Source organism: Diospyros lotus, chromosome 12 (assembly GCF_014633365.1).
Source record: "Diospyros lotus cultivar Yz01 chromosome 12, ASM1463336v1, whole genome shotgun sequence".
Lineage (NCBI taxonomy): Eukaryota > Viridiplantae > Streptophyta > Magnoliopsida > Ericales > Ebenaceae > Diospyros > Diospyros lotus.
This window is the reverse complement of record NC_068349.1, coordinates 31,475,229-31,501,881: the sequence shown is the minus strand read 5'-3', so window position 1 is coordinate 31,501,881 and position 26,653 is coordinate 31,475,229. Positions and strand designations below refer to the sequence as shown.

General features: G+C 35.3%; 1 protein-coding gene across 1 annotated transcript; it reads left to right on the top strand.

Annotated features, from left to right (window-relative positions):
- On the top strand, positions 1–2,255 carry LOC127787012 (transcription factor MYB83-like). Its single transcript, XM_052314838.1, has 2 exons — positions 1–309; positions 1,107–2,255. The coding sequence occupies exons 1-2, from the start codon at positions 14–16 to the stop codon at positions 1,798–1,800; spliced, it is 990 nt and encodes a 329-aa protein (XP_052170798.1). The 5' UTR covers positions 1–13; the 3' UTR covers positions 1,801–2,255.
- The last annotated feature ends 24,398 nt before the right edge of the window (positions 2,256–26,653 follow it).

Below are 26,653 nucleotides of genomic sequence, written 5' to 3'. Positions count from 1 at the left end.
CATACAATATACAATGAGGAAGCCAGAGACATCAATGGGGAGTGAGAAAACTATGAACAAGATGAATAGCAGCAGCAAACTGAGAAAAGGGTTATGGTCGCCGGAAGAAGATGAGAAGCTGATGAAGTATATGCTGAGGAACGGGCAAGGCTGTTGGAGTGACATTGCTAGGAATGCTGGCTTGCAGAGGTGTGGAAAGAGTTGTCGTCTTCGTTGGATCAATTACCTCAGGCCTGATCTCAAGCGCGGCGCGTTCTCCCCCCAAGAAGAAGACCTCATTCTTCACTTGCATGCCATTCTTGGCAACAGGTCTCTCTCTCTCTCTCTCTCTCTCTCATAAAACCCTAAAAAGAAAAACAAAAAACAAAACAGAACAAGCCAATATTCTGCTTGTTTTTATGGCAAGTCTAAGGTCACCTTCTTAATTAATTAATTTTGATGGTGAGAAATTAAAATGATGGCCTTCTCGTCTCTTCCTCCTTCCATTCCTAATTCTCTTGTTAATAATTAATGATTCTTCTCTCATTTCATGAGTTTCACTAGCCAGCTAGCTTGAATTAAAATAAATTAACTAATTATATAGTTGCCATGCAAATGATCTGTTATTTCATGTGCTTTCTAGTTTTTGAATGTTTTAGGCATCCATGCATGCTAAGACATGCATCTAAATTGATGTCCTCAGAACGTTTTTCTTTTTCCCCGGAAAACATTAGTAAAATGTGTACGTAATGGCATTCCATGATCTAAGTCAGAAAGAATAATTGGATCTTTTGCTTCTATCCTAATTACGAATGCATGCATAGATCGATGTAAGAAATCATATCATTTTACACAAACCGTTGTACGAAACTTATGTTTCGAATAATATTAACTACTAGTCTAGATATTTCTGTTGACCACATATATATAATCAGAACAATATGTCATTGTCTCATTAATTCTGTGAAGAGTTCATAAATGAAAATGCCTCTGTTTCTATGTACAAAGTTGGTAAAATATCCTTTTTCCTGAATAATGAAATCTCTTCTCTAATTTTCCGTTTATGATGATCATATGTTTCTCACATGAATTAATCCCAATTTGGGTTCAAAATGCATATGCCACAGGTGGTCACAAATTGCAGCACGTCTTCCAGGAAGAACAGACAATGAGATCAAGAACTTTTGGAATTCCACAATAAAAAAGAGGCTGAAGAACACAACTTCTTCTTCCACATCCTCACGAAACAACAGTAGTAGTGATGTTTCAGAGCCAAAGGATCAAATCATCAATAATGGAGATCGAGGAACCATTTTCATGCCAGAAAATGACGTCATGGCCATGTTGATGCACTCATCGTCATCCATTCATGGAATCGACAAAGCCACCTCCTTCATTGACCCTTTCCCTCATCTTTTAAATAACAGCTCTTATGATGTGACCAATTCAAACCCTAATTTGTTCGATGCAGCCGCATCAACATGGTTTCCACAGGTAGGTTTTGGAGATGGGCTTTGTGGGGATTATGGGATTGTGGGAGACACTTCATTTGCTTCTCTAGAGAGTGGGGGATTTGTTGGGATGAATATTAATTATAATGTGGGTACCGATTGTAGTTTTGATGGTGAGAAAATTAGCAATAATAATATTGACAGTAGTACTGCTAGTGAAGGGGTTAAAGTGGAGGACAATATGCTTGGAGATGGGAATCACTGGCAAGGAGGAAACTTCAAACTGCAGGGACTGGGAGAATGGGATTTGGAGGGTTTGTTGGATAATGTCTCGTCATCCTTCCCTTACCTTGATTTTCAAGTTGCATAATCTCTCTCTCTCTCTCTCTCTCTCTCTCTCTCTAGACGAGTTTTGAAGAAAACTCTATTATATCTTCTTTCCAGCTGCAACCCTTGATGATGCTATTTGCTGCTTCCATGCATATATTCTTCTTAATTTGTCTCTTTCAACCATTAAATGAAGAGACTAGTGTTGGATATATATATGGGACGTCGATGCGTGGGTAGCTGAGGAGAGGGACTAGCCATACATAAATAGAAATATAGGGTTGCAGTGACACAAGGGTTATTAATCCTTGTGTGAAACCGAAATGTGTATAGTGAAAAGTGGAGCAGAAAATAAAGGGGTAATCAAAAGGGTAGTTGCTAAATTGTACTTCATTTGTATGTAAAATGGAATAATGAGGTGATGAAACTAGCTAGTTAGCCAGCAACCCAATATTAAGCATGTATTCTTTGTTTGCAAGTTCAAAGGAATAATGCCAAATTTGGAAGTTTAATCATCTCTCTCTCTCAGCATATTAAATATGGTGCTTTACTGACTTTTTTTATTAACATTTACTAAAGAAAAATATACAAGGTGAGGGCGCAGCCCTTTAAAAATCACAACCAAAATATATCAAGAAAAAAGAACGGTAAGCAAGCTAAAGCCAAGCGAACAAAAGCGGTTCCTGAGAGTGAGTGAAACCTAGGAGGTTGGGAGGCATGCAAGGACTTCCTGTCAAGCACAAAGGGGCCACTAAAGGGTGCATTAATTAGCTATGAGTTGAGTTAATTGGGGATCAAATATGGTAAAATAGTTGTTTTTAGAACTCAAAAATTTTTCAATCTACGTTGAATTAGGTGAGTTTTGTTAGCTAAAACTCATCTTCACTTCTACCATGCATGTAGTTGCATTCAAGAGCTTTAAATGCAAAGCTAAATTTTTGCATATTCCAATTTTAACTTCTGTACGTAAAAGAGTTTATACAAAATTTTATAACTTAAAAATATATATATATTTCATAATATGGCTACATATATTTTTTAGTTATTTTACAATTTAACTCACTTTAGCTCAAATATTTATCAAATACTTAAACTGTGTTCTCTTTGTTGTTTTTAGACCATTTTTAGTTTTCAGTTTTCTAAAACAATAAAAATATATTTATTTTTTTATTTTGAAAAATACATTTTCGAAAATAAGAAAAAAAAATTGTAAAGAAAACCCAAAACAATAAAATATTATTTTGATTGTTTTCGGTCAAAACAATCTTTAAGTCAAAAACATGGAAAACAAAATATATTTTTCATGTTTTGATTCTAAAAAGAAAATGAAAAAAAAAAAGAAAAGAAGGAAGAAATAAAAAAATATATTCTTAAATTTTAAAAATAAAATTATATATTTATTTAAAATTTAAAAAATATAGTTTATCTACATTATAATTAAAAATATAGGATAACATATAGTATATTATTAACTATATTACACATATTATGTATAATAATATTTAATATAAATTATCAGTAATTTATTAATCAAATTTATTATTTTATTTTAATAGTAAAATTTTATTAAAAAGAGTTAATTTTATCATTTAATAATCAAATTCATTAAATAAAATATAATAAAATAATTTTTCTCAAAATTCTAAAATAAACGCGTTTTCTAATTTTATATTTTAAGAAATAGTTTTTAAAATGACAAAAAGAACAAATTTTCAATTTTAAGAAAACAAACTATCAAAATAAAAAATTGAAAATAAATTTAAAACTCAAAATTGAAAACGCAAAAAGAACAGTTTTATATTTTAAACTCAACTCAATTTAACCAATTTATTAAATAATTTTTTATAATTAAACTTAATTACCTTACCTCACCTAAACTTGCCTAACTAAGAGTACCGGGACAACCCAAAAAGGGAGTTGATGTCCCTTAAACACAACAATTAGTTTATAAAGAGGAAATGTCGTTGCCAAGCCATCCAACTTTGTAAGGAAAAAAACAATCAGAGGGCGTGTAAAGGTCCATATGCAAACACTTTGATACTTAAATCAAACACTAAGGATGATAAAGGAATGAGAGCAGTATTCACACCAATATCAAATATGTATCTTTTTTGGAATAAGGGTATGTCTATTTATATAGAAGTATAAAGTAATCCTAAGTCCACCAGGATTAGAATTCTCATAGATGACATTCATCCCCTATAGATGACATTTATCCTTTTGAAGGAATTTCCAAACGTCAGAGTTATCCTGATTTTCGTATTGCGTGGGACCCCCCAGTCTCCCACTAGTCATACTTGTTATCGAAAAGAGGGACAAGAGACCAAGGGGTCTCCCATTGGTTATACTTGCCACCAAAAAATGGGAGGGGCGACTCTTCATGTTTTCCGTCGAAAAGAAATGACCTTTTGCCTTTGTCGTTGACAAGGTTTTCCCCCGGAGAAGGTAAGAGACGCCTCCCGCTCCCAACCACCGTCATCGATAGCATTCAAAGGAAAACCTTCGGTCTGCTTCCCCCGAGCCCTCATTCCTCTTCCTAGGTCAACCCAACTCCTATTGGGTCGACCAGTCTTATTTTCTTTAATATCTTCTTATTCTTATTATTATTATTATTATTTGTTGTTCTCTTGCAGTATTTTTTACACAGGATATCAATTGCTCCTCACTTTTCTTTCGAGTATCCCAGAAGGAAAAATAGGCCCTTTTTGTAGATTTTTCCTATACCTATCCCTTAAGTTGTATAGTCTTTAGAGGCACTTCACGTATAAATTTTACTGAGAGCTTGCTTTTCTGTGTGTGGTCCCCCACTATAAAAGGGGGTGGTGTTCTCTCATTTTTGGCACTTTTCTTCATGTGAGTAATTTTCTCCCTCTAAAAATCTTCCAGAGTCTCCTTCCTATTAATTGGGGCTCCCCCCCCCCCCCCCGCGCTGCTCTTCTGACTTCTTCTTCCTTAGCCTTGTGCTGTCGAGATCATAAGTCTCCAGTAGACGATCTCTAGCTCGTTGTCGCCAGTGTCATCTGTTAGTGATGTACCCTAATGCTAGACTTAGATGGTGTTTGGCATATATAATTAATACATGTGATGCATCTTTGAATATTATTAATAAAAAAACAAGTTTATCATCATTTATTAAACTCTCCAGTTTGTTATATGAATGAGTCCCTAGATTTCATGTATTGAGAGTCTTATTCTTAACATGTTAAGAATATATGACATGATTCTCTAGTAATGGGATTTCTTAACTATTCTTGGTCATTTGATTAATCTGATGGAAACTCTGATTAATCGATTATGAACTGACACGATGTTTACTACCTTGATTAGTATGAGATATTAACGTTAGGGGTGGTGATTCACATACCACAGGACATGGGGATGTCTCTAGTAAACTCGTGAGTGGTTGTTGGAGAACAACGCACTGAATGTGACATTAATGACTGATCACATAGCACTGTGGATAATTATTTTGTCATCGAGTTGCAATTGTTGTATTGGTCTTTAGACTTGAACTGACATAGCTATCTTGTGTATTAGTGTGTGGGATTTACTAATACGTCGAACGATCCAATTGCGAGGTGGGAACGTTTATCTATATAGTTTTGTATACTTGATACACGGAGACATGTGTTTAGGGATGGGATCTATCACTCTCATCGTCATTGATGAGGTGAACATCCTATTTGGTCTACTACTAATGTGACAAGAAACTCTTTAGCTAAGACAGTATGATTAATCAAGAATTGTTTCATGAGGTGTCATCTAGTCACGCTAATAAGATCGGATACATCGTTACTGAGTTTATGAGTTTATCATTCCATGACTCTCTGATAGGGATTAATTGCATTCATATTTTTTTATCTAATTTACATCTTAACTTTATACTATTTTTTCTACTTAAAATGTGTGTTATATGGATTTTACATAATTTGAATCTCTTTTTATAAGAAGCAAGCAAAGAAAATTAATTTCAAAAAATTGGAATAAAAAAGATATTATAAATTAATTTATAATGTTAATGTTAATGTTAAAATTAATATTATAATATAATTAAAGAATTAATAATTAATATGAGAAGGCAACAACAATTAGAAGCAATTGGAGAAGGGCTAGGGTTGGCATGCTCTACATATATATATATATAATAATGTAAAAGGATTGGATTGGAAGGGGGAGCAATTTGTGGTTGCAGAGAAGATGCAAGCGGCAGAAATAAATTAAAGGAAGATTGGAGGCAGAAGAGGGAAGAGAAGAATGGAGAATGCACTAGCCAATGCAAATCCGCCTCATGTAAAAGCAACAACACGGAGACGCAAATGTGCAGCAACAAGCGAATGCGATCCAATCTGTCCGACCCAAATCTATTCCAGAATAGATCTCGGCAGGGAGCTCCTCTTCTTCATTCAACTTTCAATTTTTATTTTAATTATGTCTGGCTAAATTGTTTTAGCTAGGGTTTGGATGGATTTTAATTCTAGGATTATGTTATTATTTGTTTAGTTTGATTCAAAACTCGATTATTATTTGCATGAGGAATTTATATTGTTGTGCTTAATGCTTTAAAAGATTGGCCACATTTTAATGATTTAATAATTTATACATGACTGACTAAAAAATTGTTATAAATTAGATCCATAGACAATATAAATCACATGATTGACAATGATATTGAGAAATGATTAGCTCATGTGTGGGAATCAAGGAAACTTAGTAAGTCAAATCCCCTTCCGAGATTAGAGGTTTTCAAACAATTTAATGCTTATTTATTCTTTTGACATCCTCTAAAAAATTTAATGGTGAAATTGAATTAATAAAGGATTAATATGACTTGAGAAAACTTATTAATTAATTGAGAAAAATCCATCATCACATACAGATAATTTAAAATACTGTAAGGGTATTTTTGGTTTTAAATCGAGTTGAATAGACAATTACATAACCTAGATTAAATGAAATCTAAACCCTAGTCACATTCATTAATTAGTTTTTTTTTTTCTCATAAAGAATTTAGTTCTCCATTTATTTTCCTTTTTATTCATCCAATTAATTAATTAGTTCAACTTAGGTTAAGTTAAAATTGTTTTGGTATTGTGATATAGTCGTTGTGGGATCGACATTCTTTTCATCACTATATACATATTTGACTAGGGTACACTTGCTAATTGTGCATAAATCACACATCTTTCTCGTTGGTTAGGATATTGAGTAACGAAAGGATTATAGTATACAGTAATCGTCTATATTGTCCTAGACCACTACTAGGCATTTCTCAAGGTCTTTTAAATTGTCACCGGAACATGGAGAGATTCTTGTGATAGGTAAAGGTGTTTTGACTGATGGCAAACGGCTTTTGGTGCTATATGTTTGTTAATGGGCGATGAACCTAGAAAGTCACACACCATATAACATGGCTTCTAGTATCGACACTATGCACCTTATTGTGTCTCGGACATCATTAATTGTTAATGGTGGTTTTGGATGTGCCATTAAGTGTTAATGGCGGTGGTTAATTAACTATTAATGAGTCAATTTCGGTTCACTAATTGCTAGTGGATCAGGCTACGATTTCTTCTAGAAATAACAATAAAGTCGACTGCTCCATTTAGAGAGTCAACTACCAAAGCAGTCGACTCCCCATCTAGAGAACTTGACCGACCTTTGGGAGCCATATGAGAGCAGTTCGAGCATCCTTGAGCCTACCGACGACCCTACTCCTTTGGTATCCCCATATTTATGCTTGGTTTCTTCCAATGACTAACTTGTTTTCTTTGTTCTTTGGTTGTATGCACTTTTTCTACACATTAGCTTGTACACTAGCTAGTATTTGACATTTTTCCATGTACTATGAATGCTTTTGATGTAATGTCTTTTTGTTGTAATGATTTCCTCATGGATGATGTGTTTTTTTTATCTTTACTATTTTGTTGGTGTGTGCATGTGTATGCCCATTGGCAGCTATTGTTCCCTAGTCATTTGGGAGAATTGGTTCTATCGAACGACTTTATAGGTGTTGTCCATGTTGTTAGGAAAATCATTCTGGCGCTCCCTAGTCTTTCTGTCTTTTCATGAGCCATGTGTGTTTAGGGCGAGTTTTTCGTCTATCAATTCTAGTGACCCCTGAACATCTAACAATTTTTTCATGAGCCGCGTGTGTTCAAGGTGAGTCTTTCATTTGTTGACACTAGTGACCCTCAAACATCTTAATGGTTTTTCATGAGTCGATTGTGTTCGGGATGAGTCTTTTGTTCGTCGAAGCTAATGACCCTCAAACATCTTAACGATTTTTTCATGAGCCGCATGTGTTCGGGGCAAGTCTTTCATTTGTCAACGCTAGAGACCCCCAAAAATCTTAACTATTTTTTCATAAGCAATGTGTATTCGAGGTGAGTTTTTCATCTGTCGATGCTTGTGACTCCCGAACATCTTAACAAATTTTTCATGAGCCCTCTCCAAACATTTTAGTGGTTTTTTCATAAGCATCATGTGTTTGAGGCAAGTTGTTCATCTGTCGACATTTGTGACCCCTGAACAGCTTAACAATTTTTTCATGAAGATTATCTATATTTAGCTATTTTTTCCTACTCAACAAATCACACACACAAGAAAAGAGACCCACAAGACCAAAAATTTACATGATTTAGCAAACGTTGCGTACATCCACAAATGATTTTAGGTGTCCATTTATTACAATTAAAGTTATATCTTACTTCCCTAAAGAGCTATTCTTACATGTTAGGAGAAAGATATAATTTCAAATGGTTGGTGTTCCATGTTTTATCGATATTGCCTTATTACAGCGTCTGTAAGATGCATGTGTTTGGCCCAATCATTTTTATGATTTTGTATGACTTTTCTCAATTGGCTTGTAGCTTTCCTTCCTCTCGAAGTGCATTTATGATTACAGCCTTTTGTAACACGAGGTCTCCCTCGAATAATGGTCATGTTTTGACCCTCAAATTGTAGTAGTTAGACATTCTTCATAAATAGGCAACCATCTTGAGGGTTGCTTGCTCTTTTTTCTCATCAATCAGATCTAGATTTTCAACTAGTGTGGCATCATTCTCTTACTCATCAAAATTACTCCATCGAGGAGATTCAACTCAAATTTCTACAAGAATCAATGCTTCCATTCCATAAACCAAATTAGATGGTGTCTCCCTAATCTTTCCAGTGGAGACTCTGCCCATAGTTCGATATGCCTAAAGGATTGATGGCAACTCATCTACCTAGGCACCCTTTGAAGGAAATATCATACGGCAGTATGGATAAAAATAAAAATTTTATGTGTATCATATACATAGCAGAATTAATCATACACAAGCCATACTTAGGTTGGATATTTAAGTAACACGCATATTCATCACATGAACATATATAAACACAAACTTGTAGTTCGATGTAGGAATGGAGTACAAAACTGATTTATGTACTAAGACTGTATCTATCTCAGGTTGTGGTGATCCTAGTCCATCCACACCTAGTACGTTGTCTAGTACAGTTCTGATCACCTCTTCTTTTGCTAGACACAGAGGTTCCTCGTATTACCCTTACTTATGTCTCAAATTCTCGCATGACCCTCAAGCAAATTAATTTCATAACGTACAACAACAAAAATTACAGACAAAGCAAATGAAGAAGAAGAAAAAGTCATGTGCAAGTAATAAAATTGCTTCTTTAATTTTATTCTTCCCGAAATCAGCCACCGCCAAGCCCCCAACCCTCTCCAATTTTGTGCCACGTGGTTCTCAATTGGGCTAGTTGAGTGGTGACGAGAGTTGACTCTCCACATGGAGAGTTGACTCTCGTTGCCCGTAAAACTCGACTCTCACAATCTGCTAGTCAACTTTTGACCATCCAATCTGTGAGATGCTCTGAGCACACAATGTCGATACCAAACGCAACAATATATGGTCTGTGACTTTCTAGGTTCACTACCAACTAGCAATCAAATAGCACCGAAACCCATTTTGGTACCGGCCAATACCTTGACCCATCACCAAAATCCCTTCATATCTCGAGGACAATTTGAGGATTCCTGAGAATCGCCTAATAGCGGCTTAGGACAATATAGGTGCCAGTGAAATCTCACTTCAAATGAACCTATTATGGATGACGATTACTGTGTACTATAATCCTTCCATCACCTAACATTCTAATTGAGCGAAAGCCATGGAGTGATAAACTCACAAGCTCAATAACTATGTGTCTAATCTCGTTAATGTGACTAGATAACACCTCAGGAAAATCATTTCTTGATAGTTAATCTGCCCTAACTAGGGACTATCTTGTCACACTAACAATAGATCACATAGGATGGTCACCCCATCAAATATCGATGAGGGTGACGGAACCTATCCCCGACACTTGTCTCCATATACCAGTAATATGGAATCACATAGATAAATGTTCCCACCTCTCAATTAGATGGTTCATGTCATTAGCAAATCCCACACACCAATACACAAAACAACCATCCTAGTTTAAGCCTAAGGATCAACACACCATCACAACCTGACGACCTGACCATTACCCACCATGTCACGTGGTCAGCTATTGGCGTCACATTCGACTGGTTGTTCCCCAACAACCACCCATAGGTCTACTAGTGACATCCCCATGTCATATGGCTTGTGAGACACCACCCTTCCATCATTAAGTCATATTAAACGCGGTATTAAACCTTGTGCTAATCTATACTCGACTAATCGAAGTCCCCTTCCAAAGAATCTATGGACTAGAAATAGTTTAAGATATCTTGTTACTAGAGAATCCTGTCACACAATCTCAACATCTTGAGAATAAGATTCTTAAACAGAATATCTAGGGACTCATTCATATATTGAATTGGAGAGCTTACGAATGAAGAAAACCTACCTTTTATTAATATATACAAAGACACAATAAATGTGTTCAGTTACAAACCCACTAAATGTCATCCAAATCTAGCATTAGGGCACACAACACTAACACCCTTCGCATTATCAAGTCATGTCTTTAAACCATGCAGGATAGTTCTGTTGCTAACCTTCATTTGCCCATTGGCTTGTGGGTATGCTACCGAGGCTATCCTTAGCTGAATCCCAAGGTTCCTACAGAATGCTTTGAACGCTTCACAGTTAAATTATTTGTTGTGATTGGTGTTGATAATCTAGGGCACACTTAATCAATATATAATGTCCTTCCATACCATTGCTTCCACCTTTTTCTTTTCTTTTTTTTTGTAATCGAGGCTAGTGCTTCCGCTTCCACCCATTTGATAAAATAATTGATGGCAACCATAAGGAACTTTCTTTGGCTCGTTGCTTGTGGAAAAGGACCTAGGATGTCCAATCCCCATTACGCGAAAGGCGTAGACTAATAGATATGTTGTATAGCCGTGATTGTCATAGACTAGACCCCTCATGTGTTTCATTCAGTGCATACTCAGCTTCTTGAGGGCCTAAGCAATTCAACAAGGATGTTGTGAAGGCACTTTTGTACAACGTTCCATTAATTATGGTGAACCTACCACCCCTAACCTTTGTATGTCTCACGATAGTGGGATCGGTAGGAAGTGATCCTGACCTCAGGAATTTTTGTACAGGGGTTCTCAAATCGTTGTTGACTTATATGGCTAGGATCTCTTACTCTTCGATACTGGGCTTCTGAAGTGTTTCCACAAATACCTTTCGTCCGTTGATTTCCCTGGTTGTAGCTAGTTTTGACAAAGCATTAGCATGAATATTTGATACTTGATTGATCCGTACCAACTATAATTCCTTAAATGGTTGTGCCAAACTTTTAACTTTTAGCAAATAATGTGCCATCGACGGCTTTCTAGCTTCGTACTACGCCTGAAATTGTTTCACCACTAGTCGAGACGAGTGCATGCCAGTTACATCTATCGCATTTTCTGACCTTTTCAAGTGCATCTTTCTACAATGTCAACCAGAAGAATCTTGCCCGAAGTACTTTAGCTTTCAATGCCCTCGCTCCGAGGTGTTCTCCACATATTCCTCATGTGTTTCATTTAGAGCATGCTCAGCTTCTTGTAAGCCTAAGCATTTAAACAAGGGTGTCATGAAGGCATTTTTGTATAATGTTCCATTGATTATGGTGAACTTGGCGCCCCTAACCTTTGTCTATCTCATGGCAGTGGGATCAATAAGAAGTTATCCCGTCCTCAGGAATTTTTGTATAAGGGTTTTTTAATCGTTGTTGACTTCTATAGCTGGGACCTCTTGCTCTTTGATACTAGGATTTTGGAGGGTTTCCACAAATACTTCTCATCTGCTTGTTTCCCTGGTTGTAGCCAGTTTTGATAAAGCATCAACATGACTATTTGATGCCTAATTGATCTCTACTAGTTGGAATTCCTTAAATGGTTGTGCCAAGCTTCTAACTTTTAGCAAATATTGTGCCATCGACGGCTCTCTAGCTTCGTACTACCCTTGAAACTGCTACGCCACTAGTTAAGAATCACAGTACACCACCAGCCTATCTTCTTCCATTTTCCTAGCCAAGTTCATTCTAGCTATTCAAGACTCATATTCTACGATGTGATTGGAACTTGTTAAAGGTGAAACGTAGCGAGTATTTGAGAACATCCCCCACTGGAGATATTAGTACTACTCCAGCTCCACTTCCTTGTAAGCTCGACACCCCATCTACAAATAGCTTCCACTCACCATGGTCTATTTTTTATTACCGTCATTCATGCATGCACTCTACTATGAAATCTGTCAAGGCCTGGCCCTTGATGGCTTGTCAAGGCTGGAAGTCGATGTTGTATTCTCCCAATTCTATGGTTAATTTGGTGAATCTTCTAGAACATTCTAGTTTCTACAAGATCTATCAAAGTGGTTGATTGATTAGGACTTTGATAGAATGGGCTTGAAAATAGGGTCACAACTTTCGAGATGTTATTAGCCAAAGCTACTCTTTCGGTATGGGGGTATCTAGTTTTAGCTCCTTAAAGGACTTTGCTGATGTAATATATGGGTTGATCTTTCTATTCATTCTTTCTTAGTAGGACTGCATTGACCACAATTTCGCTCACCCCTAGATACATGAATAGGGGTTCTCCAGTTTCAGGCCTTGTTAATAATGAAACTTCCTTCATATACTCTTTTAGCGCCTCAAAGGCCTTTTGGCATTCATCCATCCACTTGAAATTCTTCCCTGCCTGTAGGGTTTGAAAGAAGGGCAAAATCTTTTTCCCTAACTTTGACAAGAATATGTTAAGAGCAACAAGCCTTCCTGTCAGCCTTTGAACTTCCTTGATTGACGTCGAGGGTTTCATGTTGTGGATTGCTTGTATTTTCTCCCGATTTTCTTAGATGCCTCACTGGGCTATCATGTAGTCTAGGAATTTCCCTGATTGCACCCCAAACGAACACTTTTTCTTGAAGCACATTGAAGGTTTTCATTAACTTTTTAGCATGGAACTCGCTGCTTTTGCTTTTTATTATCATATCATCCACATATGCCATCATAGTGTTTCCCAATAGGTCTTTGAAGACTTTATTCACCATACTCTAATATGTATCTCTAGCATTCTTCAATCCAAATGGTATAATTCTGTAGCAATATGTCATTCTTTCTGTAATAAAGGTAATTTTTTCAACCTCCAATGGGTACATCATGATTTTGTGGTAATTTAAAAAAGCATCCAAAAAACTTAGTAGCTCATACCCAAATATCTCATCAACCAGCTTATCAATTTGGGGAAGTGGATACGAATCTTTTGGGAGTTCACATTCAGACGATGGGAGATTACTCTTGGACTTATCCTAGGCATGTCTTTCGGCTTCCAGGTGAAAATATCTATGTTTTCTCTTAAACACTTCATAATTTTTTCCTTGGTTCCCTTTAATAGTTGGCTTCCAACATAGACCACTTTTTTTGCATCTCCCTCATATAAAGGTATTGGTTGGGGCTTGTTGATGGGTTGTTCAACAATAGTGAGAGTCTCTACTGTATCCTTCTTCTTTGTAGAGGATATATAGTAATTATGTTACTTTTTTTGGTCTCCTCAAACTTGTCCAATCTCATTAGTTATCGAGAACTTCATTAGCAGGTACCCTGAAGATATCATTACACTTATGTCATTCAAAAGTGGATGCCCCAACATGACATAGTATGTTGACGAAGGTGTTTTTATTATCATGAGGTTGGCCTACCTAGTGGTGCTCAAAGGTTTTGTCCCCAAAGTGATTACCAGCTGTATTACTCCAACTATGGGGATCGACTCCCGTGTGAAGCTGAATAAGGAAGAGTGGATTGGCCTCAAGTAATCTATGGAGATGTTCATTTTTCAAAATAATTCCAGTATATCAAGTTAATCGAGTTACCACTATCTATATTCTCGCTTCCATTGGGCAACCCAAACATGCAAGTGCCTTAAACTAGGTTTCCTTCATGTCCACAGTTCAAAAGGTGTCTTTTGAACTGCCTTACTAGAAATCTTATTCAACAAATATGTTACAGTTTTGAGCTCATACATCCACAACAGCTTGGGTAACAAAGAGTTACTCATCATGTTTCCAACCATATCCATTAATGTTTGATTACACCGTTCTGCTACACCATTTTGCTGTAGTGTGCCTAACATAGTATATTATGCACATATGCCATGACTTTTGAGAAGTTTAGCAAATGTACCCAGACATTGACTTGACTCATACTTTCTATAATACTCACTACCTCTATCAAAATTGATAACTTTTATTTTTCTATCTATTTACCTCTCAACCTCCTGATCGCTTAACACCTAACAAGTATACTAGTACGTATCAAGTAATATAATGGATATGAGTCCAAGTATCAACCTATCAAGGACTAACCTATTTAACAACTGAAATTGTGGAATTACCTATTTTAAGTTAAACCTATCAAATATTGAGAATTAAATTAAATTAATTAATTAAAATAATAAAATAAAATTTATTTAGACAGCAAATCAAAGTAAAGGTTGGAGCATAAAGAAATTAATTAAATGAGAAAGAAGAAGAAACAAGCTCCCTAGCCCAGATTTGGAATAGATTTAGGTGTTGGATTTGCCTGTTATCGTCTCCTTCTTAGCTGTGTTCGCCACCTTGCGTGTGCTTCTGCCAAACTTGTACGTGGGCCATTGCCTTGCGACTTATTGTTGTGCACCTCCTGCTCCCTCCAATTCCTCCCCTTCTAATTCCAATTCTTCAATTTCTACTTCCTCTCATTCCGTCTATCACTTCCAATCTCTTCTTAATTCCATCGCTCTAGTCTTCAATTTCCGCTTCATCCTTACCGCTTTCGCTTCACCCTCCCCCCCCCCCCCCCCAATTATCTTCCTCTTTTCTTTCCCTTTGCAATATTATACATATATATATATATATATTCCTTACTTCCTCCTCTAATTAGAATTCTCCTTCAATTGCAATTCTCCTCCAAATCAATGCCTCCAATTGCTGCTGCCTCCTCCTTTAAATTCTTTAATATTAATTTATCAATTAATTTTCAATTAATTTATAATATCAAAATTAAAATTATAAATTATAAATTAATCAAAAATATCTTCTTTAGAGTCCAACTTCTTGAATTTATCTCCTTTACCTGATTCCTACAAAAAGATATTCAAATTATGTAAAATCCGTATAAACTCACACTTTAAGTATGAAATATTGCATAAAGTTAAGACTGGATTTACATAAAAATATGTATAAAATTAAGACCTATCACCTTCTTTATGCAAGCCTCAAGAGAATCTATTGATTCAAATTTCTCATGAAGTAAATAAACATAATCATAACGTGAAAAGTCATTTATAAATGTGATGAAATATTTCTCTCCATTATGAGTTGGAGTGTCAAAAAGTCCACAAATGCCAGTGTGTAAAGCTTCAAGAAGACGGTTACTTGTAGCTTGTTTCATATTGTGTTTGATTTGCTTACCTTTAATGCAATCTACACACATTCCGAGATCAATAAAGTCCAAATTAGGTAAAATTTCATTAATTACTAATCCCATTATCTTTTCTTTTGATATAACCTAAATGTTTATGCCACAAGTAGGTAGAATTTTCATTCAACATGCTACGTTTAATTCCAATGTTATGATGCACAATAAGTAGGGAATTAGCAAAAACATTATCAAGTCTCAATTTATATAAACCATCAATAAGAACACTAGAACCAACAATTATAACATTCTTAAATAAACTAAAACGACCAAATCCAAACTTTACAATAAATTCAAAAACATCCAACTTTAAAACAGAAATAATGTAATACCCAAAAAAATAGTAAGGGTATAAATAGTATTTAATAAAGGGTACAATAGGAATTATCGAAAGAATAAGGCTATAGGACGCACTAACGCAGCTTTGGATGATCGAATTAGTCGGAGGGAGTACTCCGAACCCTAGACGATTAAGAAAAATGGTATAGTATCGACGAGTGATTTAAATTATGATTTTTAGTGATGAAAGAAATTAGATCGAGAATAGATTTCGGTACAGCTATCGACCGGGCTGAGAAAACCAAATCGACGTAGGAGACATCCAAAAGGTCAATAGAGCGCATCAAGGACTATTATTTAATGTGTAGAACAACCCTTAAGCGATTTTGGGTTGAATCAAATGAATTTAAGGTCAATTTGACTAGCTAGGCCTAAGTACAATTTTCTAAATTTACCCGAGGGAGGTCAAAACAGTAATTTTTTTGAAGTTTCAAGGACCAAATGAAGAGTACAAGACTTATGGGGCTTAGTGGTGTATTTGGATAGTTCGGGGGCTCAAGGAAAAGGCCAGAAATGTCAATTGACGAATCTAGGGGGCTGAAGTGCAAATTATGAAAATTGCACAATGTGAACGCAACAACAAAAAAATGGCCGCCGCAATCCGTCACACATGGGGGCTATTTCCAGCGATGGGACGGTCGAGGCAGACCTGGGGAAGGTCGCATACGGCCGAGGGATGCTTGAGGGCCAAGCCTTGGCCTCTGATTGGATGAAAAACGGCTGGAAATCGTCTATAAATACCTAGGTTTTGGCCGAAACTTCACATTCAAATTGCTCACGATTGGGAGTGAATTGAAGGGAGTGGTTAAAGGGCTTTTGCTCCTTGCATTGAGTAGAAGAGTTCTGGAGCATTTGGAGGATTTTCATCAAGGTTTAGAGGCTGTTTGAAGCTCGCCAACAAATCCGAAGCGGTCCATTTTGTCGGACGTGCAACCTACCGTTTGGGCCGTTTTTCGGTGGCCTTTCAGCCTGAAACTGGTACCACTCGGATCGACATTGAGAGGGCTTCAAGAGGGTATGCTCAGATCTGGGATCGAAGTAGTCGCTGATGTCGAAAATTTGGTGAAGACGATCGGCGTGTGGCTGCACGCACCATTCTTCACGCGCAGGGCGCATGTGATAGGGATATTCTGGTATTTTTCTTCCAGTATTTTTCTTTAATTATTTTATGAATTATTGTGTTGAAATATTTTGTAAAATATATGAGGAGATAATTATTTTTGAATTATCAAGGTGAAAAATGGGAGAAAATAGAGGAAATTATGAAAACATTAAGGAAAATGAATTTTAATGTTTCCTTAATTAAATATGGTGTTTAGGAGGTGTTGTGGCTCGAGGTTGAGTGTGAGTTCAAAGGTTTGTGATTTGGCACACAAATCAAGGTAGTGCACGAGGATCGAGGTGATCCGAACACGTTCGAGGTGAGTGGTCTGACTCTAGTTTTACTCTTATTTTGGATATGTCTTAGTGTAAGTATAGTGAGTTCAGGTGAACGAGTGACACAATAGAACACTCGAGACCAAAACTCGGGATGCTATGCTTATACGTTTTATTCATGTATATATGGCATCATTTGCATATTGATCATGTGGTATATTGCATCAACTGTTTTACTTGCAAAAGAGTTGGTGCATGGCGTGTGATTTTTATATCATCAAGGTATTATTTTTCGTGTCGTTGTTGGGTCCATATGGGACGAGATGAGGTCTTCTTGAGAATGGGACAAGGTTAATCTTGGTGAACGAGTGACACGGTAGGGCACTCGAGAGATTAAGTATGTCGCGGCAAGGTCAACCCCAACGGTGTGTGGAATGGATTTTCCACAAGAGGTTGAGTATGTCAGGGAGATTTCTCAAGATAGACGTGTTTACGTAATGTTGTTTTGTCTGTGTATGCCATGCTCGTATGTTTGTTCATGCCATCACTTAGATGTTTTGTCATCTAACCTGGGTTATGCCCCTGGAACGTTCAATGTTCCAGCTAGGGACTGCTGCGAGGGCAAGGACATGGCTGGTAGAAGGTCAATGGTGCATAGATTGATAGTCGTTGTAACTTTTTGGGGTTTTAGTATGTATTTCAGCTTGTGTATGAATAGTTGTATAATAACGTTGTTATCATTTGGGTATCTGTATTACTTATTTTGTTATGGAAATACTATGTAAGAGTCACGGTGTTTGATGTTAATATATCCGCTGTGTTATGATATGTCTCGTTTGGTTGTTAAGATTATTGATCTTGTTAAGTTAAATGGGCAAGACTGGGGTTTTCGGAATCTTGTATGTGCATGTGAAGGTTGTTCATGAAGCACCGTGCGTGATGATGTTATAAAAAAAAAAATAAAGATTCCAAGAAATACCCTTATAGTGACACGCCCGGCGAGGCGGGGTGTTACAAATAAGGTTCCTAGAAATTGAAGATAATAGAGTCTCTAATAGGTCTAAGTGATAACCAGTATCCAAGACCAATCTGTAAGTCCCTATGCCTTCAATTTGAGCCTTCATATGATTTTCCATGAATAGAAAATCTTTAGTTGGATTTGTGGTTCGGATCATAATGAATTCTTGCATCATGTTAGATACATGAGTCACAACACCATATTCTAACCACCAAGTATTATAAGAAACTTTACTTAAATTTGATTCGAAACATACAAAGGTGTTTGAATTACCTTTCTGTTTTAACCACACCTTGTGTTTCAAGCAATCTTTCTGACAGTGTCCAAGCTTTTTGTAGAAATGACATCTATCATTTCTGCATTCTTTCCTTTCAACCTAAGAAGCATTAGTAGGCCCTTTTCTTTTCTTGAGCTGATGATCTTTTCCCTTTTATTCTTATCCTAGCCTTGTCCGGTGAGATTAACAATGTGACTTTCTTGATTCTTTAACCTTCTCTCCTCTTGAACAAGCATACTGGGCAATTCATTCACATGTCACTTATCCTTAATAAAGTTGTAGCTAATTTGAAATGGTCTATATTTAGAATGTAGTGAGTTCAAGATGAATTGCACCAAAAAAGAATCCTCTACAATTAACCCTAGGGACTTCAATCTTGCTGCAATATTAGTCATCTCAATAATTTGCTATTGCATAGTTCACAACCCATTGAACTTCATGGTCGTGAGCTCTTCCATCAAAATACTAGCTAGTGACCTGTCAGCAAAACGAAAAAGTTCTTCCACAAACGTCATGTATTCTTTTGCATTTTCTATTTATGGAATGGTTGACTTAATGTTGATAGCAATGGTTAATTTAAGAAACATAAGACTCAACCTGTTACTTCGTTCTCGTGCTGCATAATATGACCTCTCATTCTTATTGCTAGTATCTGCAAGAGTACCGAGTTTGTTTTCTAATAGAGCCAAGTCAAGATCCATAACCCTCAAGTGAAAATTGACTTTGCTCTTTCCATTCTAAGAAGTTCAAACATTAAACAAAGTAACATATGATGCTTGTGACTAGAATGTAATAATTACATAATAAATGCTCATAATCAATTTCTAAATAGATTCAGATATTAAACTATTAAAACATACAATATTTTTCCTTCAAGTAGACACTACTATACATTATCAAAAATAAATTCCATATGTTAACCTTATTAGGTGAATAAGACATTTCTAACTAAATACATTTAATATTTTTGGATACACAAATGTATTTCGTTAAAATACTAAGACACCTTAATTATGCCCACTAATCATGAATAATGATATACCTTTGGTAAACCCTAAAGGTCTAATGATTAGTAAACACAATTTATCCATGTAATATCTTTGCAGGCATTTTTAATGCTACGGATAAATTGTTATTTATGCATGTGAATCATTCTAGTTAGCCACTTTGGTGACTATCAAGCTATAACAATAATACATGCATTTTTCCATAATTACCAAGTACAAAAAATAATCTTAAAATATTGAAACATTTTTTTTTTCTTTTGAATGGGTTGGGTTTAGTTCGTCAAGTTAATCCTGATCACAATCTGTGTGTATCCAATGCAGCCAATTAGATCCAGACTCCAAGGACAATGGATTGGGTTCACCCAACCCATCCTTTAAAATCGAGTCAGAGACCTATCTTCTTCAAAACAACCTAGGGTTTCTTCTTCCTTATAACCGTCGTTGCCGCTTAGGCACTCTTATGGGTCTGCTCAAAATTTCATTGACGGCAGTAACATCAGGCCTTTCTTCTTACTTCTATTCATAATCGTAATGTAGATGAACGACGAGTCTTCTTCTCTACAACTTCATCACCGACAACCTTGGCTACCAGTTATCCTTCTCCTTCGACTATCGGCTACACACAACATGAAGCTTTGCCTCCATCGGCCACTTAACTTGCCAGTATCTTTATGCTCATTGTGAGCCAAATTCTAACAACCAAACCAAAGAAGAAGAAGGAACATGGAGGAGACAAAAGGCTATGGCTAGTCATGACGCGACAAAGATAAAAAGCCACAACCGATTGGTCACAATGAAGACAAAAGTGTTGTTTCACTTTTGTATATTAGTTTTGATGATGAAAAACATTTGTTGGCTTAATCTCTAAGTCATGAGTCAAGTTTATGGTTTTCAACATATATTAATTTCAATATCAAGTATTATTTTGTTCAAATGAAAACTAAATTAATTTCATTCTTATACATATGGAGATTTGCACAATCTCATGCACTGCAATGCCATGCAATATGTTACATAATGGAAAAGCCGGTCGACAGTGACCAAGCACTGGTCGACAATCTGTGACTAAGGATCAACTAGTCAACGACCATCCCAGGCCCGGTCAACGGTTCGCTCCCATGTCACAAAATGGTCAACACGTCACCTCACCAATCAACAGCTCATGCCTCCAATTATTAAGTCTCCCACTCATGGGAAACCATAACCACAACCCAATCCCACCAATCCACTAAGAACCTAGCCCCAGTTCAGGTCCGACATCATTCCCAAAGAAACAGGGGCGATACAATATCCCGTAGGCACACAACAAATAAAACCCCAACGGGTCTCATATTTAATTTCAATTAATTCATATTAATAAAATCCTCAATTCGTATAATTAATACGCGAAATTGAATTGAATTAAGGAAAGGCGTGAAATTCATAAAGTGGAAGGAGCTCACAAAGGAAGTAAAGAGCTTGCCTCTATTTAGCAGATTTACGCACTTTTTTACGCTCTCACGCCACCAAATTAATACACGGTACAAAATAATATAACTCTCAAATTTAACCAAATCGCACCCAAACTTAAATTTAAACCGTACAAAATTATTAATACATATTTTCCTACTTACCTGACTGATTAATCTTTGATTAAACCAAGTTTAATCTCAAATTTCTCCCACTTTCACAGCCTCGGTGCCATTTTCTTCTCTATAATTTCTCCTCTCTATTTACTGTTTAATTTCAACCGAAGCTTGCTGAAATTGGCATTTAAAAAGGAAAAGGAGAGGCTACCAGAAGCTGTCGCGTGGCAGCCCAGCACACCCCACTGCCTTTCCCAAAACAACATCATTTTGGGCAAAGTTTTGGCTGAAAATTCAGCCAAAGATTCCCTCCAGCACGTGCGCACCAGGCCAGCCTCGAACCCGCGACCTGGCCTTCCTCCCTCGCGCGCGCAACCACCCGCGCTAGCCACCATCTTCAACATATAAGTGCACCAAATTAATTTTAAAGTGACCCCTCGACAGTTCTTGAAAATTACATTTAGACCCATAACTTCTGAAAATTACCACGTGCACCCCATCACGCTGCTTACCACCTAGGGTGGGGAGTAGCTCGCGCTCCCAACGATTCCAAATTTAGTCCAGTGCCACCTGATCCTGGTCTGGCACCTTAAAAATCAGTCTTCCTGGATCCATACCAAATAACAAGATACCTTGTGACCTGCACAAAAAGAATCTGTTTTAAGATTTAAAAGAATTTGTTTAAAAAATCTGTTTTAAGATTTAAAAGAATCTTCTTTTCAAAATTAGCCTTGAAATCATTGGTCAAAATAAAGCCAAAATTGTTCTAAGGCAAAAGACCAACTAGAACATACTTTTGAAAATATTTTCATTTTGAAAAACTATTTCCCGGTATTTCGATAGCTAACATTCATTGGTGTTAAAATGATTTTTAATGAATTTTTCAAGAAATAGAAAGTATGTATTTTGGAGGTTATAAAATTGCTAAATCTCGAATTTATACTAAAAACAAAATTCTACTTTTCAATTGTTATGGATTTTGATTTTCTAGATATTTTTATTGAATCCAAATAGGGGGTACTTTCTTATTTACATTTATATATTAAAGTAAATGGAAGGTAAAATATAAATAAAAGAAAATGTGGTAAAATTGCTAAATCTCGAATTTATACTAAAAACAAAATTCTACTTTTCAATTGTTATGGATTTTGATTTTCTAGATATTTTTATTGAATCCAAATAGGAGGTACTTTCTTATTTACATTTATGTATTAAATTAAATGGAAGGTAAAATATAAATAAAAGAAAATGTGGTAAAATTGCTAAATCCCAAATTTATACTAAAAACAAAATTTTACTTTTCAATTGTTATGGATTTTGATTTTCTAGATATTTTTATTGAATCTAAATATGGGGTACTTTCTTATTTACATTTATATATTAAAGTAAATGGAAGGTAAAATATAAATAAAAAAAATGTGGACATTTACTTAAACTAAAGAAATATAAATATGTTGTAATGTATACATACTATGGATTGTATCATCAATGACAATCATGCTATGGATTGTCTTTGAAATGACATCTATCTGTCAACCAGCCATAACCATCTGTCGACCGACATAATGCAAGTTTTGCATTTGTCGACCGTTTTCTTCATCTATCGACCGAATTTTGAATTTTTACTCATATGTCAATCGGTGCCTTGCATCTGTCGACCGTTTGTGTCACAGAAACCCCTAACGACTAGTTTTTTCACTCACCCAAAGTGGTTTTTCCACTACCAACGACAAGATTCGTGAATGGGCTATCAAGACACTATAAATACAAGTCAAATGGGTTATTCAAATCAACCAAGAGATTACATTACAAGGCTCCCAAGTGCTAAACTCATTATTGTGCTTCATTGGTATATTTAGTTTCTCTCCAAGGCTTTGTATTCATTTTGTTAAATTCATTATCAAGCCTTGTCTTTATTTTTGAGAGAATTTGTAACTGAGAATATTGTTTCTCAGACCCTTTTTATCTTGTATCTCTTTGTTTTTTTCCTAGCTTGCTTTGCTAGAAGGCCTACATTGCTTATAAGAGGATTTTGATTCCTAGCTTGTTGTGCTAGAGGACTTGCTTATTGAAGTAAGGGGTTGAAATACCTAGCTTATTGCTAGAAGACTTGCTTGTCTAAGTAAGAGATTGTAATTTTCTAGTTTGTTGCTAGAGGGCCTATTCGGAGAGATAGGAGGTTTTTAGTGGATTGATTGAAAAATCCTTAGTGAGGAGCTAAGGTAGTGGATTAGGCTTGGTTTAAACTGAACGACTATATATCGTTGTGTATCTTATTTACTTGTGCTCTTTCTTTCATTTATTATTTCAAGCATTTCAATAATCCTCACTTGTTCTAATTAAAATCTCATTTTTCATCAAAAGGATTTTCAAGTTCAATCAAATTTTTAAAACAACCCAATTCACCCCCCTCTTGGTGTTGGTGCCATTGTTATTCAAACCTAACAATTGGTATCAGAGCCTAACTCCTTGTTTTTAAGTCTAACAACTTAAGGAGAGATCCATGGCTCTTAAGGAAGGTTATCCTATAAATGTGGCACCTTATTTTGATAGCTCATACTATGAACATTGGAAAATAAGAATTTATGTTTTCATGGCATCCATTGATTGCTATTTGTGGAATATTGTGAAAAATGGTTTTCTTTCAAAACCAAAGTTAGAATGGGATGATCATGACAAAATGAATTTTTCTTTAAATATTAGAGCTATGCATATTTTACAACATGCCTTAAGTGATAATGTTTATGTTAAAATTTCTAAGTGCACTAATGCTAAAGATATATTGAATACTTTTGATTCAATCTATCTCTCTAACAAATGTGGTGAGCATGATGATGAAAATGTGTAGAGTGAAAATCTTTTGAATCGTCAACAAATAGAAAAGGAAGAAAACTCAACATCAAATATGTGCTACATAGCTCAAGAAGAAAAGGTAACCTCTACTTCTACTTATGATATTGATGAATGTGATGATATTGAGAATGATTTTTCAAATGAAGAGTTGTTGAATGCTTTTAATGATTTACATGTCAACTTTGAAAAGCTATGTTTGAAAACAAAATTCTTCAAAAACAATTAGATTTATTGTCAAATTAATTAGAAGTTTTAAAATCAAAGAACGAATATTTGCTCGCTTCCAATAAAGAACTTTCATTGGAAAATGATTTGAAAGAAACAAAATTGAAATCTCCTAATGATGCTTTAAATGAGAAACCTATTTTAAATAGAGAGATTTCAAATTCTTGTGATCATGACAAAGGTGTTCAAATCTTTCATAGTCAAAGAGCAAATGTCAAAAACTCATCTTTTCACACCTCTCATGATATTAGATGCATTCAATGTTGCAAGTTAGGCCACATTGCATCTTGTTGCCCTTTTAAAAGGAAATCATCTAGTGGTCCAAAAATGAAATGGATTCCTAAAGGAACTAAGATATCTAGTAGTTCTTATGCTAAACCCCAAGGATCTAAGTATGTTTTGAAACCTAAAAATTATCATTTTAAAAGGAATGTGCATAAGGATAAAACGAAAACAAATTTCAAACAAAAATCCTTTGATTCACATCCTAGCTATTGGTATCATTTTAGATACAAAGGGTTTGTAAGAAACAATCCACATAGGTTTAAACAAATTTGGGTTTCAAAGGAGGAGCTCTATGCTAAGATTATTGAACCCAAAGTGGTTTGGGCACCAACAACTTGTGATAGTTATTCTTGCAGGTTGCTTGACATCCAAATGAACTTCAAAGAGAAATATTTATGGATGAATCAAGCATGAAGGAAAAGGGGATGAAGAAGAGATTCAACCCCCCATTTTGCCATCTAAGAGTAAGATTTTATTAAATAAAATCTTGGTGGTATGTTTCTATCCTTAAGCTCTCTATGCTTATGAGTTTTGATGATAATGAATTATAAATATGCCTTTACGTTTTTGTTGGAAATTTTTATTGATTAAGGGAGAGTTATAGTGTTTGGATATATGCATTGAGTAAGGAGGAGAATAAAATTTGTTGATATGTGCTAAAAAATGTTGTCTTGATAGATGATCTAAAGCATGACATAATTAGAATGAGTCAATTGTGTGATAAGGGACATAGAGTATGTTTTAATGCTAAATCATGTGAAGTATCTTGTCTCAAAACAAATAAAATAAAGATCATGGAATATGTGTATAGACTTATCCTCATCTAGTATAAAGAAATGCCTAGCATCAACTATCTCTCAAAATATTTGTCTATGTCATAATGGACTAAGTCATGCAAGCATAAATGTTTTATCCAAACATAATCTTATTAAGGAAGTGTCTAAGCTAAAATATGAAAAAGATCACATTTGTGAGGCATGCATGAAAGGTGATCAAATAAGAATATCATTTAATTCTTCAAATGAAGTTTCAACATCTAGCTAGGTCTCTAACCTTACCTCATTTAGATCTTTTTGGACCTATGAGAATCCAAAATCTAGATGGAAAATATTATACTCTTGTCATTATAGATGATTATTCTAGGTTCAATTGGATAATATCTCTTGCATCTAAAAGTGAAACATTTAGGTCATTTAAAATATCTTCTGAAAGAGTTCAAAAAGACAAAGGTATATGCATTTTCAAAAATTAGAAGTGACCATGGTGGAGATTTTGAAATAAACAATTCAAGCACTATTGTGAGAAAAATAATATTGATCATAATTTTTCTAGTGCTAACAAAATGAGGTAGTTGAAAAGAAAAATAAACATTTATAAGAAATGGCTAGAATTATGTTATGTAAATCCTTTGGTCTAAGCCATTAGTATATCTTAAATAGGGATTCCATAAAGTATATCTTAAAGAAAACCCCTATGAGTTATTCAAAGAAAAGGAGTCAAAACCTATCAAATGTTAATATGCTTAAATGTTTAATAAATAAAACATAGTCTATGAAGAGAAAAAACAATCATTTTCAAAATGAAAAATATGTATAGAAATGACTCTCTGCATTTCAAATCTAGGTTTATCACTTGCAAAAAGGGATTGTCTTTACACGATTGATACCTCATCTTGCCATTTCAAGGTCTTAAGGTTTAACAAAGTCATAGCCTTCACCGGTGACATCCTTTCATTTGAAAAAGTTTTTTTTTTCTTTAAAGGGGGAAATTTTTAATTTTCCAAATTTACCCCCCTCCTATGGAAAGATCATGATAAACCCTATGCTCCAGTAGCAAGTCTAGAAGCCATAAGAATGTTGTTGACATTTGCATGGCACAAATCCTTCAATCTATATCAAAAGAATGTCAAGAGTGCCTCTTTAAGTGGTTATAAATGAGAAAGTGTATGTGAAACAACCTCCCAATCTTAAGAATCCTCAAATCATATGCTGAAACTCACCAAGGCACTATATTGTTTAAAACAAGCCTCTAAG

Bases quoted from the DNA above. Each gene is read 5' to 3' on its own strand.
- LOC127787012 (XM_052314838.1), top strand. From the start codon at position 14: ATGAGGAAGCCAGAGACATCAATGGGGAGTGAGAAAACTATGAACAAG. The intron at 310-1,106 runs GTCTCTCTCTCT...CATATGCCACAG, and splicing joins CATGCCATTCTTGGCAACAG to GTGGTCACAAATTGCAGCAC.